We start from the raw sequence: 15,110 nt of genomic DNA, 5'->3' as shown, positions 1-15,110 counted from the left end.
GTGTTTTCACTTCATCCCAGTGGGAATGGCCTCATGAACCGTTTGGATGGCATATAAAAATCAAGGTGGAGTACAGGAAGGTTTCAACGGTAGAAAACTCTTTCCCAAGTTTTCCCTCTCGTATAACCCACTTGAGTTTTGAATCCACATCATTTTCCGTAAAATGTCCTAAAATGAGCTCGGAAAACGGATGGACGGAATGGATTTATCACAAATATCACGGTGGACCCCACCCAGCATCCCAGCGCAGGAACTTCCTGCGAAAGCCTTTTAGCAGGAAATCTGCGTCCATCGCTCGGGGCGTCACAAGTTTCATGCAGGGGAAACGTTTCTAACACGAGCAGCAACGCCAGTAGAGAGACGGAAAGAGACAGAGAGAGACAGGGATTGCATACCACGTTTCTCTTCACGCGATCTTCGTTTACCATCCCTTGTCTTCTCCCCTTTCATTCAGTAGAAAACCCTATATAGTTTTCCTCAACTACAAGGATAATTCCATCGGCTTCCCTAGATCTGTTGCCGAACTAGGGCTGCAGATCTCTCTCTCTCTCTATCATCAATCAGCCATGGCATGCATAAAGGGCGTTTCCCGATCAGCTTCAGTCGCATTCGCGCCCGACTCCCCCTACCTCGCGGCGGGGACGATGGCTGGGGCTGTCGACCTGTCCTTCAGCTCATCGGCAAATCTCGAGATATTCAAGCTCGATTTCCAATCGGACGATCGGGACCTCCCGGTCGTCGCTGAATGCCCTAGCAGTGACCGCTTCAATCGTCTCTCCTGGGGCAAGACTGGATCCGCCACCGAGGAGTTCTCTCTGGGGCTTATCGCTGGAGGGCTTGTGGATGGCAGCATCAACATTTGGAATCCACTCACTCTCATCCAGTAATTTACCTAGATCTCAATTTCTATGGTGGATGTATTATCTGTCCTTCTTCCTTTGAATCAAACATCCGTTGGATTGTGCCTTCCATTTTGAGGAATGAGTAGAACTGAAAATTGATCAAGCATTGGATGCTAATCACAAATACCTAGGTTAGATTTAGTTATCCGGGTTTGATCTCCTTACAGGGGCACACATGTACGAGAGCCAGATGTTCATCTCCTGGGACCCACTGTGGATTGGGGGTTCACCAAAGATAACCCTCGCCAGGTGATCATAGGCTCTGACTAGATGTTGTTGTATGATTTCTAATTGGGTTATTGGAAAGAGGTCCAAGCCATGATCAACATCCAATAGGCAAAAGGTTTTCCAAACCAGTGAGATTTTTAGCCTATTGATTTCATACATGACAGGACCTGACTGATTGAATGGTCTGAATCTCATGCATGTGTCCACCTATGTCAAAGTTGAGTGCTTGATGACTAACTTAGATAATAGATATCAGCATTCAACACAGGATACCTCCCCTCATAATATTACGTTACATTTATATTTTCTACTTTCTTTTCTCCTCATCGTTTCTGGTATTCCCCTTCATTCTTTTTATTGTTTTTATTCCAGCAGTTTGTAAGCTCATTGCTAATTCCAACTGCTGGCCATTCGATTATGACCAATTACTAATGTTTGTGCTCTCATGCAGGCTTCTGTAAAACTGGTAAACAGTATCTGTTTTTTTATTTTTAGTTTTTTAATCTTTTATCTTTTTTCATTCATTATTTTTCAGTTATTAGTATCTAGCATGATGAAACTGTCCATTTGGGTAATCCATATTGGAAATAAATAGGTGTTTTCCTATCACTATCTCCAACATATGCATATATAGACGCATATTGATCAATTGGATGAGCCATTTTATTGAAATGGAAATTAGTTACAAGAAATCTTAAAATTGTGTCATCATCATCATCATCATCTAAGCTTTATCCCAACTAATTGGGATCAGCTACATGAATCCTTTTATACCATTCAACTTTATAAAGGGACATAACTTCAGTTAGACCATAGGTCAATAAAGTCTTTTTCTTACTACCTCCACCCATGTCATTTTGGGCCTTCCCCTTGCCCTTTTAGAGCCTTGAACTTGTACCAACTCACTTCTAACCACTGCAGTTCTTGGTCTCTGTTGCGCTGATTAAACCAAGTAAGTCCACTTTCCCTCATCTTGTTACCTTTTGGTGCTACTACTAAATTCCGTGGAATGCATTCAGTTCTAATTCCTTGTCTTGTGACTCGCCCATCCTAACATTCTCATTTCAGCTAGAATCGTCTTATGGACATGTTGTTTTGTAACTGCCCAACATTCTATCCCATAAAGCATGGCTGGTCTTATAGCCATCCTATAAAATTTACTTTCCATGCTGCTTGATTTTTGTGGGCAACATCTCAATCTCTCCACTCTCATGAATTATATATGCAAGATATCAAAAGTGGTCATTTTGGGAAACTTACTTGGTTAACAATCTTTACTATTCCTCGTTCCCACTCCTATTTTTAGTTTGTTACTAAAATTGCAGCCCATATACTTTGTTTTAGTTCAACTGATTTTAAATCCTTTAGATTCTAAAGCACCTTTCTAAAAAATGTAGCTTTTTCTTTTCGCCCTCTCCTGTCTTGTTAACCAAAATTGTCATTTGCAAACAGCATACACTATGGGATCTCTTTCTGTAAATGCCTCGTTAAGTCGTCCATAACCAATGTGAATAGGTAGGGACTCAAATGCCGACTTGCGGTGCAAGCCTATTGTAATTGGGAACTGACTTGTCTTTCCACTTAGTGGCCCTCACATTGTCACCACACCCTCATACATGTCCTTAATCATGTCAAAATACCCCCTTGGTACTCCTCTCTCCCAACACCCACTAGATTAACTCTCAAGGGGTCCTATTGCAAACATTCTCTTAGTCAATAAAGACCATGTGGTGATGCTTCCTCTTCTCCTTATATATCTCCATCAGTTTTCTAATTAGGAAGATGAGTTTATTGGTGGACTTCCCTAGCATGTAACCAAACTGATTTTCTAATACAATAGTCTCATGCATAGTCTTTACTTGATTATTCTTTCCCAAAGTTTAATATTATGGCTCATAAGTTTAATCTCATGATAGTTAATGCATCTTTGTATGTCTCCTTTATTCTTATAAATGGTACCATGGTACTTCTTCATTTATCTGGCATTTTCTTTAATATTGAAATTTTGTTAAACAACCTTTTCGACCAAAATAATCCAATGTCTCCCACACACTTCCAAACCTCTATTGGTAATTTGGTATACCATTTGGTCCAAGGACTTTTTCCCTTCTTTATTTATTTATTTATTTATTTTTATAAATCTTTCTCAAAGCTTCTTTCACTTCAAATATCCTAATCCTATGAAAGTATGTATGGATTTTGATGTCATGTGAGTTTATGGTCTCTTCTATCTCTATGCCTTCAGAGTGATTGTCATTTAACCAGTTTTTACCATATTGGTGTCACATTACATATTGCACTTTTGGAATACGGATACATATAGGTTATCGCATTGGATATATCGTTTGTATCATGGAATTTATCGCACTTCTTGGGAACATAGGATTTAGGAAAACATTGGGAAGTTGGTTGAATTTTTCAATGAAACTTCAAGGTTTGTTAAAAAAGACATTAATATACACTTTTAAATCATAACATCACAAAAGACAAGTGCACATAATAGGTTTCCTTTGTATATGGTCCTAAGCTATGCACTGTTTGATTGAACTGATGCAAGTATATTCAAAGTTTATTCCTATAATTTATAAATGTAAGAAGACATGTATGGAAGCACAAGCAATACTTGTGAATGATGTGTGGTTGTGGCTCAGGTCCACATGGAGTTGCGCGCGGCTCAAAATCATCATCTCCATCTCGACGGGGCTGAGAATAGTATCGTCACTTCACAAATTGATAGTACTATGCGTATATCATAGTAAAATAATATCAATGAAGATACTTTCTGACATAACGCTGGTACTCATCCTCTTCGAACTGAACTAGTATACCCATCCCTGGGTATTGCGTAATTGTCATAGTCCGTGGCTTATATGAATCTAGGGTGGGTTCATATGTAGCTTCCAAGTATCCATACTCCTGGCCATATCTAGATTGTGGATATCCCTGCTCGTATGTGGAAGTGAGCTCCTGATAGTAGTAGAAAAACAATGTACATACATAATTTTTAACATTTATTAATTATTTTAAATGAAGTTATTAATTATATTTTACAAAAAAATCATCAAATACTCTTAAATGCTCTAAAAGGATCAAAATGTGAAAATACTCACTGAATCGAAATCGGCCCCAAATTCGCTTTAATCTTGATTTTGGCTAGAAAGTTTTGTTTTTCTCCCAAAAGATTCAAGAGGATAGATCGAATCCACCCTAGAGGTGTGTAGAACAGGGAAGAAAGAAAGAAAAAGACGAGAAATCATTTTTTTTTTTTTTTGAGAATTTTCTTAACACAACCATGTTCCCTGACGGTATCAATGATATCTGTCGATATCAATAGATATTGTTGATACATAGGAAAAAATAAAAGAAAGTGTAGTGATATCGTTGCTTACATTGCGATGCATGGGATTTCTGATACTTCACAAGGGTTTTGTATCGTATAGCTTCGGTACCGATAATATCGGCCGAAATATCAGGTAATATTATTGGTACTGCACAGTGCATTTAACAAGTTCTAAGAATAGCTTTTCCACCTTTCATCGATATTGTTTCCCTGACTAGTACCCTCTTATCATCGCTCTTAATGCATCTAACATGATTTAGGTCCCTACTCTTCCTCTCTCTCTCTCTCTCTCTCTCTCTCATTTTTATAAGTTTGAAGACATCTTTCTTACCTCTCTCGTTCTTTTGGGTGAGAGAGGAATCGGGCCCTTTTATGCAAATGGTGTTGGAGATATGATGAGGAGCTTGATGCACTGTGGAGAAGTGTCATCTATAGGGATTATGGCGAGTCTAGTGTGCCATGGTTCTTGGATATTTCTCCAAGGAATAAAGGCTCTTCGTCAAAGGGCTACCTATATATCGCCACCACCACTGTCATCATCGTCTAAGCCTTATCCTAGTTAATTGGGGTTTGCTACATGATCCTGTTCCACCATTCTACTTTATTAAGGGCCATGACTTCAATTAGACCATAGGTGATCAAGTATTTTCTTACTACCTCCACCCACGTCCTTTTGGGCCTTCCCCTTGCCCTTTTAGAGCCTTCAACTTGTACCAACTCACTCCTAACCAGGTGGTTCTTGGTCTCCATTGAACATGACCAAACCATCTAATCTACTTACTCTCATCTTGTTACCTATAGGTGCTACTCCTTAGTCCCCTTGAATGCATTCATTTCTAATTATACCATTTCTCTTCTTACCACTCATTCATCCCAACCAAGGTGTTTCGTATCCACTACGATACGGTCGTAAAGGCCGATACGTATAGGCAATGACTGTGACCATTATGCGATACGGGGGTGAAACATGATAGTTGGTTTTTTGGGACCATATACTGCTTCTGTTTGGAAATATGGAGCTCTGCCAAAGGCAACTGCTTTCGCATGGTTAGTGGGAAGTAATAAGGTGCTTACTGTGGACAACTTACGCAAGAGAGGGATGATTCTTCCTAATGTATGTTTGTTGTGCTATAAAGCTGAAGTATCAATCAATCATTTATTCATCCATTGTGAGTTTGTGTCAAAGATTTGGGAGGAGTTTGTTAGGAAACTTGGCTTTTACTAGGTAATGCTGGGTTCCATTAAAGCATTATTCAAATCTTGGCATGGTGGAGGAAAATGGGAGGTAGGAATTAAAACCATGGCGTCTTTGTTTCTTTGTTGGATTATGAGTGTTGTGGCTTGAAAGAAACAATCAGTGTTTTTGGAATCGGAAAAGTCCCTTGGGGAGATTTGCAAATTGGTAAAGGAGCTGGTTAAAGAATGGGCGATTGATGCAGAGATTATTGGGGCTAACCAATTCCCTAATATCTAGGTAGAGTTGTAATCGGATGGTATGTTTTTGGTTTTCCTTTTTTCTTTTTAATTACCTGTATTCTTTTGGCTTTGGCCTTTTTTCTTCAATAAACTTGTCATCATTAAAAAAAAAAAGGGTCGTTACGAGCCATGCCGACCGTTACCCCCATAACAATCGAAAAATAACCATTTAAAAAAAATTTAAATCCACTTTTCTCCTCATTTTTCTACTTTTCTCATTACAAAAACTTTCTCAGATTATTCACAGCAGATTTCGACCACTCTTACTATAATTTTTAGGATTAAAACCATAGATGGAAGCGATCTGGGCAAATCGAAGCTCCAAGGGCTATTTTTTTCAAAAAAATTTAAAAAAGGTGGTATTTATGCCTTTTTTTTTGCCCCACGATTTCTAGTTCTAATGCTTGATTGTGATGTGTAAATATTAGAGACATATAACCATGTTCATAAATTCACTTGACAACCAGATACAATACTCTCACCAAATAGTGGACCATTACGCGATCATAATTATGTTCAAAACAAAAAATGAGTACATATTTGGAATATTTACATTATTCTAAATTTTTAAAATATTTTTTCAGAAATTTTGAAATTTTTCGGTGCAAAAAAATAAAAATCAACCATTACGGGGGTTGTAATGGTCGTTACGCCCCCGCATCGGTTGTTATTGTCAATACCCGTGTGGGTAACAGTGGTGATCGTTACAACCACCGTTACTGATACGGAATACTTTGATCCTAATGTCCTCATTTCAGCTACACTCATCCTATGATCACGTTGTTCCTTGAGTACCCAACATTCTGTCCCATAGAGCATTGCTGGTCCTGTAGCTATCCTGTAAAATTTCCCCTTCAGCTTGAGTGAGTGGTACATGACAATCATGTAAAACTTCAGGGGCATATCTTCATTTTTTCCACCCTGCTCGAATTCTATGAGCAACATCCTTCTCAATCTCAGAAGAAATCTTACTCAAAGGGTGGCAGTTTTTTTTTTTTTTGGAGTCAGGTTCATACTTGGTCATGGCGATTGGGTGAAGTTTTGGTGTGTGGATCAATGTCAAATGAGGTGCACTTGGTGCAGTCATTGCCATCTCTTTTCCTGCATCATAAAAACAGCCAAAGTTTGGATTGCTATGTGTACACAAGGGGTATGGTGGTGTGGAATGTTTGGCTTTGTTAGATTCTTTACATAGAGGAGATGGTTTCTCTTGAGAGGCTTTTGAGAAAATTGTATGACACCGCCTTTATATTGCTGCCGATGACAGTAGAGTGTGGAAAGGATAGAAGAATGGTAGGTTTTCCTTGAGATCATTTTTGATGCGCTTTTTTTTAAAAAAAAGGCGTGGAAAGAAGTTTTCATTGGTCCAAGCGTGTTGTGTAATGAAGCCGAAGAGTCAGTGAATCCCCTCATTCTTCATCGTAAAGTTGCAAGGGCTATTTGGGAGGTCTTCTCATTGCCTGATTGAGGGTTGGAATGATGGGCTGTTCAATAGCTGCGCAATTATTTCTGAAAGATGGTGCTGTTCATAGTCTTTTGGTGAATCTGGAAAGAAAGTAATAACAGGATTTTTATGGCAGTGGAGTTCTAGGTAGGAAGTCACTTTTAGAGAGATCCAGTTCATGGTGGATTGGTTGGGCTAGCATTGGCAATGATCTAGAGGGCTTTCTTTATCCATCATATTGTGCTGCTGGAGTTCTTTTTGTTGGGAAGATTCTTAAGCTGAGATTTTGTGTATTTTCTTTGTGGTGGGAATGTTTGCTTTTGTTGTTATTCCTAGTTTTTGTAAGCAGCAACAACCAGGCAGAGCCTTGAAGCATCTCCCTTGACTCCTGTGACATGCTTGACCTTTAACTTTGGCTTATTGATCTAGGACCTCACTTCTTCTGTCATCATGGTTCTACCTGTGAAGGCAACTATGACTGTCTATAGATAGGATCACCTATTGTTTCATGTCCTTTAAGCCTACTCCGTAAGGGTTTGCAACCATCATCAAGTTGCACTTGAGTTCAGGCAGGCCCTCAAAGGGGCTTTGACGGACTTGAGAAGGCCAAACCTTAGCTACTAAATGCTTCAGGAAGTGGGAGATGCAACTGATAGTAGTAAAATTATTTTATGACCTGAAGGCTGTAATCTCCAAATCTTCACATGGGATCAAATGGGTCATAGATTTCTTTATATAAACACTTTATAATCAACTTGTCTATTCTTGGTTTTGCTAATTGATTTCAAGTCTTTTAAGAAGTTATATTTTATTCTGTTTCTTTCATTGGGGAATCATAATGGCTGTTGTTTTTATACTTTAACATCATCTAATAGTTCTTAGACCTTGTAAACTAGCGCCTGTTGAGATTTTATTCTATAAAGTTGTTTTGAGTTGGCATCTAGATTTTGAAATTTTGATTGCTTAAATTTGTTTCGCATGTTGTTGTTTTGATCCTTGCGAAATAGTTAATATTATATTCTTCTTTTCCTGCAAGTATTACACTATTCTTTTATTGAGAGGACACTTCCTTCGTGCAGCTCAGATGATGTTGATGGTGCTCTAGTTCGACGCCTTCAGAAGCATTCAGGACCTGTAAGTTTCTGAGTAATCACATTCTTCCCTGAGATACGATAAGCGTGGATGAGAATGGTGTTTCTTTAATCTGGATTCTTCTTTCTCATCTCTTATATCTTGTGAATTTATTCTTACCAGGTTCGTGGTCTGGAATTTAACATTAACTCTCCAAATTTACTTGCATCTGGAGCTGAGGAAGGAGAACTCTACATTTGGGACCTGTCAAACCCAGCAGACCCTACTCACTACCCACCTCTCAAGGTACGTGTACGCCACTTGTTTTTCATATTGCTTTCTGCGTGACTTCTCTCATCATTGCCTGCATAAAATTTCGCCGTTGTGTTCACCCAAAATCATGCATTTTAAATCGTGTCCAGTAGTATAAAGTTATAAGCATCAATGAGTACTTGTATAAAAAGTTGAACTTAATGTTGGACATGGAACTTTATTTGCATTGGTAGGGCTTGGTTCAGTTCCTTCAATTATCAACATCATTTAAAGTTGTTGCAATCATACTTCAACAAATTATTTAGGCATTTGACATAGCTTGTCAAAATTTTAGAGTGTTGGATCTGGTGCTCATGGTGAAGTTTCGTTCCTATCATGGAATCACAAGGTTCAACATATATTGGCATCCACCTCTTACAATGGAATGACTGGTAAGGAAGTTTGTGTATTTTTAATGTGCACGATTTTTGTTTATGTGCTTTACTGCTAATGTAAGTCCTTTGTTTTCTACATTTGCAGTGGTTTGGGATTTAAGGCGGCAAAAACCAGTAATAAGGCAAGTAGTTTTCTCATACTATCGAGTGTTCTCGGACCGCTAGCATCATTCTGTCTATGACAATGGTGAATTGTCATCCCCTGACATGTTCAGTGTGCTTTTAACAGTTTTTCAGATCCAAATAGAAGGCGGTGCTCTGTTTTGCAATGGAACCCTGATCTTGCGATCGAACTTCTTGTAGCATCAGATGATGATAGTTCACCTGCCTTGAGGGTATGATGTCTTTTGCTCTCAATTGTTGCAATCATTTTTTCGATCTTAAAATTTAAAGGCCATAAGTGTCAGTTTGAGTAATTTTCTCCAGTGCTTATATACAGCTTTGGGATGTGAGGAACACAATGTCGCCTCTGAAAGAGTTCGTGGGGCACAGCAAAGGTCGGTTTGGATATTGTTTTTAAGTTTTGAATATTATAGGTTTGAAGTGTGGTGCAGAATCTAGATTCTAAAGTTGTATGATATTGCATGTCTTTCTTCTGTACTATAGTTTCAAGAACATGTTTACTGTTATTTGTGGTTTAGTTCTGTACTAGCTGATTATTAACATTTCACAACTGGTGGCTGCCTTTATTGTGTCCACCAGGTGTAATTGCAATGTCATGGTGTCCAAATGACAGTTCCTTTTTGCTTACTTGTGCCAAAGATAATCGGTCGATTTGTTGGGACACAATTACTGCAGAGGTAGGGAAGTCTTTTGAGTTTGATAATTCTATGGTAGGAGTATCTACTGTTTTTTGTTTTTTGTTTTTTTTTTGTTTTTCTTCTTTTCTTTTTCTTTATAGCATTTTCTGATATCTTCGTCAAAAGCCTTTAATCTTTTATCTTTTTTTTCGGCCTGTACTTATCTCTCTGTCCTAGCGCCTTTGCTTTTGGTGGGGGGTGGGGGGTGTTTCTTAATAAAGTTAGTTACCTTTCACAAAAAGGGAAAAAAGACAGAGCCTCCCATTGTAAATGTCACAACTCACTAAGCTCCTTTTCGTGTTTTGATTTCATGCAGATGGTATGTGAGTTGCCGGCTAGCACCAATTGGAATTTTGATATCCACTGGTACCCAAAGATACCTGGAGTTATATCTGCATCTTCTTTTGATGGAAAAATTGGCATTTACAATCTTGAGGTAAAATATTCCAGTCTTTGGACTACCCCCCCACCACACACACACACACATATGGGGAAACGATCAAATAGAGTCAGCTATCCTGTAAAGTTGACTTGATGTGGAGACCTCTGTGATGTGTGTCAGACATCCAAACCATGTCTTAAATGTGCCCTGTCCAGAAAATAAGATACCCCAAAATTCAGCTAGATCCAGAACTCAGGTGGGACCATCAGTAACAGTGTAAAATCATGTATACAACCTCTAAATAGTGTGGTTTCAAATGGCCAAATTTTTGGGCTGTCACTTGATCCTTGTGGGATGCACATAATGAATGGGTTGGATGGGATATAAACAATTGGTTCCCACACAGACCTAAAGTGGGTGTCCACTTCCACTTTTCCTGTGCTGTGGTGTGGTCCACCTGAGGTCTGTATTGGACTGGTTCCTACCTAAACTTATATGACTTAGTTGACGATGAGTTGTTTCAATCAGCAAAACGATATTTTGAACCATGATTGCATCATTTACTTGACAATTTGGTGATGAGGTAATCAGCAAAACGATATTTTGAACCATGATTGCATCATTTACTTGACAATTTGGTGATGAGGTAAAATCCCAGGTGAAATCATAATTTATCTTCATTTTTTTTTTTCTCAAGACCTCAAGATAAGATTGTCCACATGCGTTTCATTCTAAAGTAATCTTAGTTATTCCGTTTATGACATTATTCTTTGGTACTGTTTCTTCATGGATTTTTAAAAATAATTTTCTCCTTGCTTTTCAGTTTATCTCCTTTAGTAACAATAGTATCTAATACCTATTGACTGCAGGCTTGTAGTAGATTGACATCTGGGGAATTTACTGGAGCTTTGTGTAGTACAGGCTCTTTGGGTGCGTATTTTTCAGCTGAAATGGATATTGTTTGCTGTTATTGTATCATATTAACATCATTTCTATTAAAGGGCGTGGTTTGCACATTTTGTTGGAATAGCTTCCATTGAAGTAATTGCTTAGATGTGGGGTTTTTTTTTTTTTGGTTAAAATTGTTTACTATTTTCAATAGTTTCTCATGTACTTCTGTACTTAATCGGTGTACCATTCTTTACCATTCTTTCTTTCTCTTTTCTCTTTTGTTTTTAACATGAAAAGATGCATGGTATAAGAGCAAGGATCTTGATCCTTCCTTCTCTCGTCCCTCCTATTTTTCTCCCATTCTTTTCCTTCTTTTGTGTTGCTTTTCCATTTATCAGCAACCCTTGTAGGGCCAAGCTTCATTACTAGCAGGCCTTGTAGGGCTCCTGCATTACCAACATTCTCTTTTTTGGCCACTTGTCCTCATCAACAGGCCCTTTTGGGCCCCAGCATCTTCACCAACAGGCTGATTTGGTCCACTGTCTTCACGACAGGTACATTAAAGGCCACCCAGATGTGTCAGTTAGCCCCTTTGTGCCCATCAGGTTCTCTGCAAGTAATTTTGGATTCCTAACAGCATTGGCTGGAATATCTGAGTCTAGTCTTTCAGCAGGCCATAGGGCTTGCAAATTGTTTTGGATCTTCCATAATTTTCCGGGAAATTTGTTAATTCCCTCATGGTAACCTCGACAAGATTCCCTAGCATCATCAAGGGTGGGATCATTCTCTTTTATGGCTTTTTGATGCTCTTTTTTTTTTTTTTTTTACACACCCATTCACTCACACCACAATGAGTACTTGAACCCATGACTAGTGTTCGAAATGTCGGTATCGCGTTAAGTATTGCACCCTTGGGATACGGATATGTATCAGTTATCGCACGGGATATATTGGTTGTATCACGTAATGTATAGTTGTTGTTGGAAACATTGGGAAATTGGTCGAATTTTTCTATGGAACTTTAGTGATTGTTAAAAAAGACATAAATACACACTTATAAATCAAAACATTATAGAAAACAAGTGCATATAATAGGTTTTCTTTGTATGAACTCCTAATCTATGCGTTGTCTAACTGAATTGATGCAAGTACATTCTAAGTCTACTCATATAGTTTATAAATGTAAGAAGACGTGTGGAAACACAAGTAATACATTCAAAAGCAAAAGAAGAATCACTAGATCAGGTTACATACATGTTTGATTTTACGTTTGGACACAGATTGAAACCGATTTACGAAAAATTGTGAAATTTTGATTTTTTCAATTTTTTGCAACTCGGCCCATCTCCAAATCTTGAAATCAAAGCTCCCAAGCATGAAAATTCATGAATTTGTAACAATTCGACACTGATTTAACATGATTTACAAAAAAAAAAAAGATTAAAAATTGAAAATGTTCATCGGATTGATTTGGGATATATCCCACTACTGCGTTTCGTATCGCACAGGTGGGATACAAGACATATCGTGGGATTTATCGGCCGATATTGTCGATACTTAAACACTGCCCATGACATCGTGTGTTGAAACTCTTGTGAGTCTACCACCGATTTAATGGGAAGTTGTCATCATGATCACCCTGGATCAGTGTTGTCAAAGTTGTTATCGTATCACAAATTGTTATAGGTGTTGAATCATATCAAATTGCAAATTGTATTGTACTTATAAGAATTTCTCTGGTTTTCTTAAAAAATTGAAAAAATATACATAAATCAGAAAATAAAACCTCATTAATTATCCTTCCCAAGGTGGGATTCACTTAAAAAGGGATTCAAGGTGGGATTCAAACTGTTTTTCCTAAGATTCGGCTCAAGATCATAAATCGTTAATCATAAACATTAGGTTTTTGATGACTATGCCCTGGATTAGTAATTATCACTATAAAAAAAATGTAAGAAATTATTTTGATTGGGCCCAACCGCAAAGATGTATATTGGGAGCAAATGAAAATTGGTATACATATCTGGGAATAAAAAGGAATCACTTGAAAATGATCCATACCCCAGTGATAAGAAAAGTGAAAATTTGAGAGTGACGCCATGGCTCTTCCAATCCATGCAGCCTGGTATCCCATGTGGGTTATTATTTCTGACAACTACGAAAGAAATATGAGGACATCGTCGCCAGCACATATTCCCAATGTGATGACTTGGCTTTGTTTATTAGTTGCACCATTAAAAAAATCTGGAACAAGGAGAAATGCTTGTCAAAGAGTATTTTTCCTCAACCAGAAGAAAATGGGAAGAAGTATACTATCATCGGCCTCTTGCTATCACAGCTGAAGAAATAAAGAAACGAAATAAACAACAGAAGAATGAAAGGTTTTCAGCCTGATTTTGAACTACAAAGGGTGCAAGGTAGTTGAAGGAATCTTTACTTTTGTTGGATCTGTCTGCAATTATGTTGGAGGAGAGGCCAGTAGAAAACCCACCATAGTTTGTTCAACATTAGCTACAGACTTGATCCACAATAGGAAAGGGCCTGGTCGGATATAGATGAAGGTCAAATGCATTCATTGTGTGAAAAGGATGCATCTTAAGGAATATTTGTGCAATTTATATCCCTACTTGCCTTTAAAACTAAAACCTATAGCCAACAACCCAGCTACCATTGAGGGGGAGAGAACAACACTTTTTGGCAATTCAACGTCATGCTCAAGGGACCAAACAATCAGTGACAACAACTGCTTGTTCTCAAAGTGTCACTGCATTCATCTCAACAGTCCAATAGTTCTATGGAGCAGACAGGTCTCTCTGTATCTGCTAATCATGCTCATGCCTCTTAGTCTCATCCTTCCACATCTTGAATCATTGATTCAAGTGCTTCCAACCATGTGATGGGTAGGAGAGATGCTTTTGTTTAATTTTCTCCTATTTTTAGTGACATAAGATTGGCAGATGGATCCTATTCTAATGCCACTGGGAAGGGAGTGCATCAATTTACCCTATCTCATCATTTTCTTCTGTTGTGCATTTGCTTTCTTTTCCATCCAATCTGTTCACTATTATTTTTCTCACAAAACAACTGGGCTGTAGTCGCATTCTTTCAATCCCATTTTGATTTTGTGATACAAGTCTTGAGAACAAGAAAGCAGGATAAATGTGTTTTGAAGGTGGTATCACTATTCTACTTCATTATGACAATCAATCTGCTTTATACATTACAAACTGTTCTTAAGTTGGATTGAGAAGGAGAAAGTATGGGAGAAAGCAAGAGAAAGAGAGAGAAGGGCTGGAATAGCATCTCACACCCAAGGTATTCCAAAATGGTAATGTAATGGCTGTTATGTAATGGCAATGGTGTGACCTTCTACATGATACGGATGTGTAACAGGCCACCCTGAAACAACGCACCGTAACGGCGTAACGGTGATTTCCAGAAAAAAAAACTGAAAGAGGTCGGAAAAAAACTTCCCTTCTTCTTTTTCTCTACAAGCGCCTCTCCTCTCTTCTTCTACAGGCCCTTTGCAAGTGCGTCTTCCTCTCTCTCTCTCTGAGCTTCTTTAGAACAAGGCTTTTAAAAAAGTTATCCGTCCAACCAGCTGGGCTATCGGTTACACTCCATCAGTGGATAACTTCCAATCTTTTAAGCGCATTAGACATCCAATCTATCCAGTAGGTTGGCCCCATCAGGATCACTTTTTGAATAACTCAGATACATCCATCCATTGAGTGGACCCTTGTATTTTTCTATTTATCAATGGCTAAAATTATTCTGTGGTGTTGCCCACTTGATTAGCAGATATGGATGATTTTTGCACTAGCTGACCCTCATTTTGGAGCCAATCTATTGGAAAGGTTGGATTTCAC

At 38.3% G+C, this 15,110-nt stretch overlaps 1 protein-coding gene across 2 annotated transcripts in view; it reads left to right on the top strand.

Annotated features, from left to right (window-relative positions):
* The first annotated feature begins 298 nt into the window (after positions 1-298).
* The window catches only part of LOC131227102 (protein transport protein SEC31 homolog B-like), a 105,231-nt gene continuing 90,419 nt past the window's right edge, over positions 299-15,110 (top strand). Inside the window, exons 1-10 of one of the 2 annotated variants that reach the window (XM_058222809.1) lie at positions 299-883; positions 8,470-8,524; positions 8,645-8,767; positions 9,069-9,165; positions 9,254-9,290; positions 9,398-9,503; positions 9,608-9,665; positions 9,871-9,968; positions 10,285-10,404; positions 11,220-11,280. In XM_058222809.1, coding sequence (XP_058078792.1) covers positions 567-883; positions 8,470-8,524; positions 8,645-8,767; positions 9,069-9,165; positions 9,254-9,290; positions 9,398-9,503; positions 9,608-9,665; positions 9,871-9,968; positions 10,285-10,404; positions 11,220-11,280 — 1,072 coding nt within the window. In that variant the 5' untranslated portion in view covers positions 299-566. The remainder of the gene's footprint in view (positions 884-8,469; positions 8,525-8,644; positions 8,768-9,068; positions 9,166-9,253; positions 9,291-9,397; positions 9,504-9,607; positions 9,666-9,870; positions 9,969-10,284; positions 10,405-11,219; positions 11,281-15,110) is intronic. The other variant, XM_058222810.1, reaches the window with a different exon arrangement.

Source organism: Magnolia sinica, chromosome 15, assembly GCF_029962835.1.
Source record: "Magnolia sinica isolate HGM2019 chromosome 15, MsV1, whole genome shotgun sequence".
NCBI lineage: Eukaryota > Viridiplantae > Streptophyta > Magnoliopsida > Magnoliales > Magnoliaceae > Magnolia > Magnolia sinica.
Note: the sequence above shows the minus strand (reverse complement) of the source record. Positions and strands in the feature narration are given on the sequence as shown.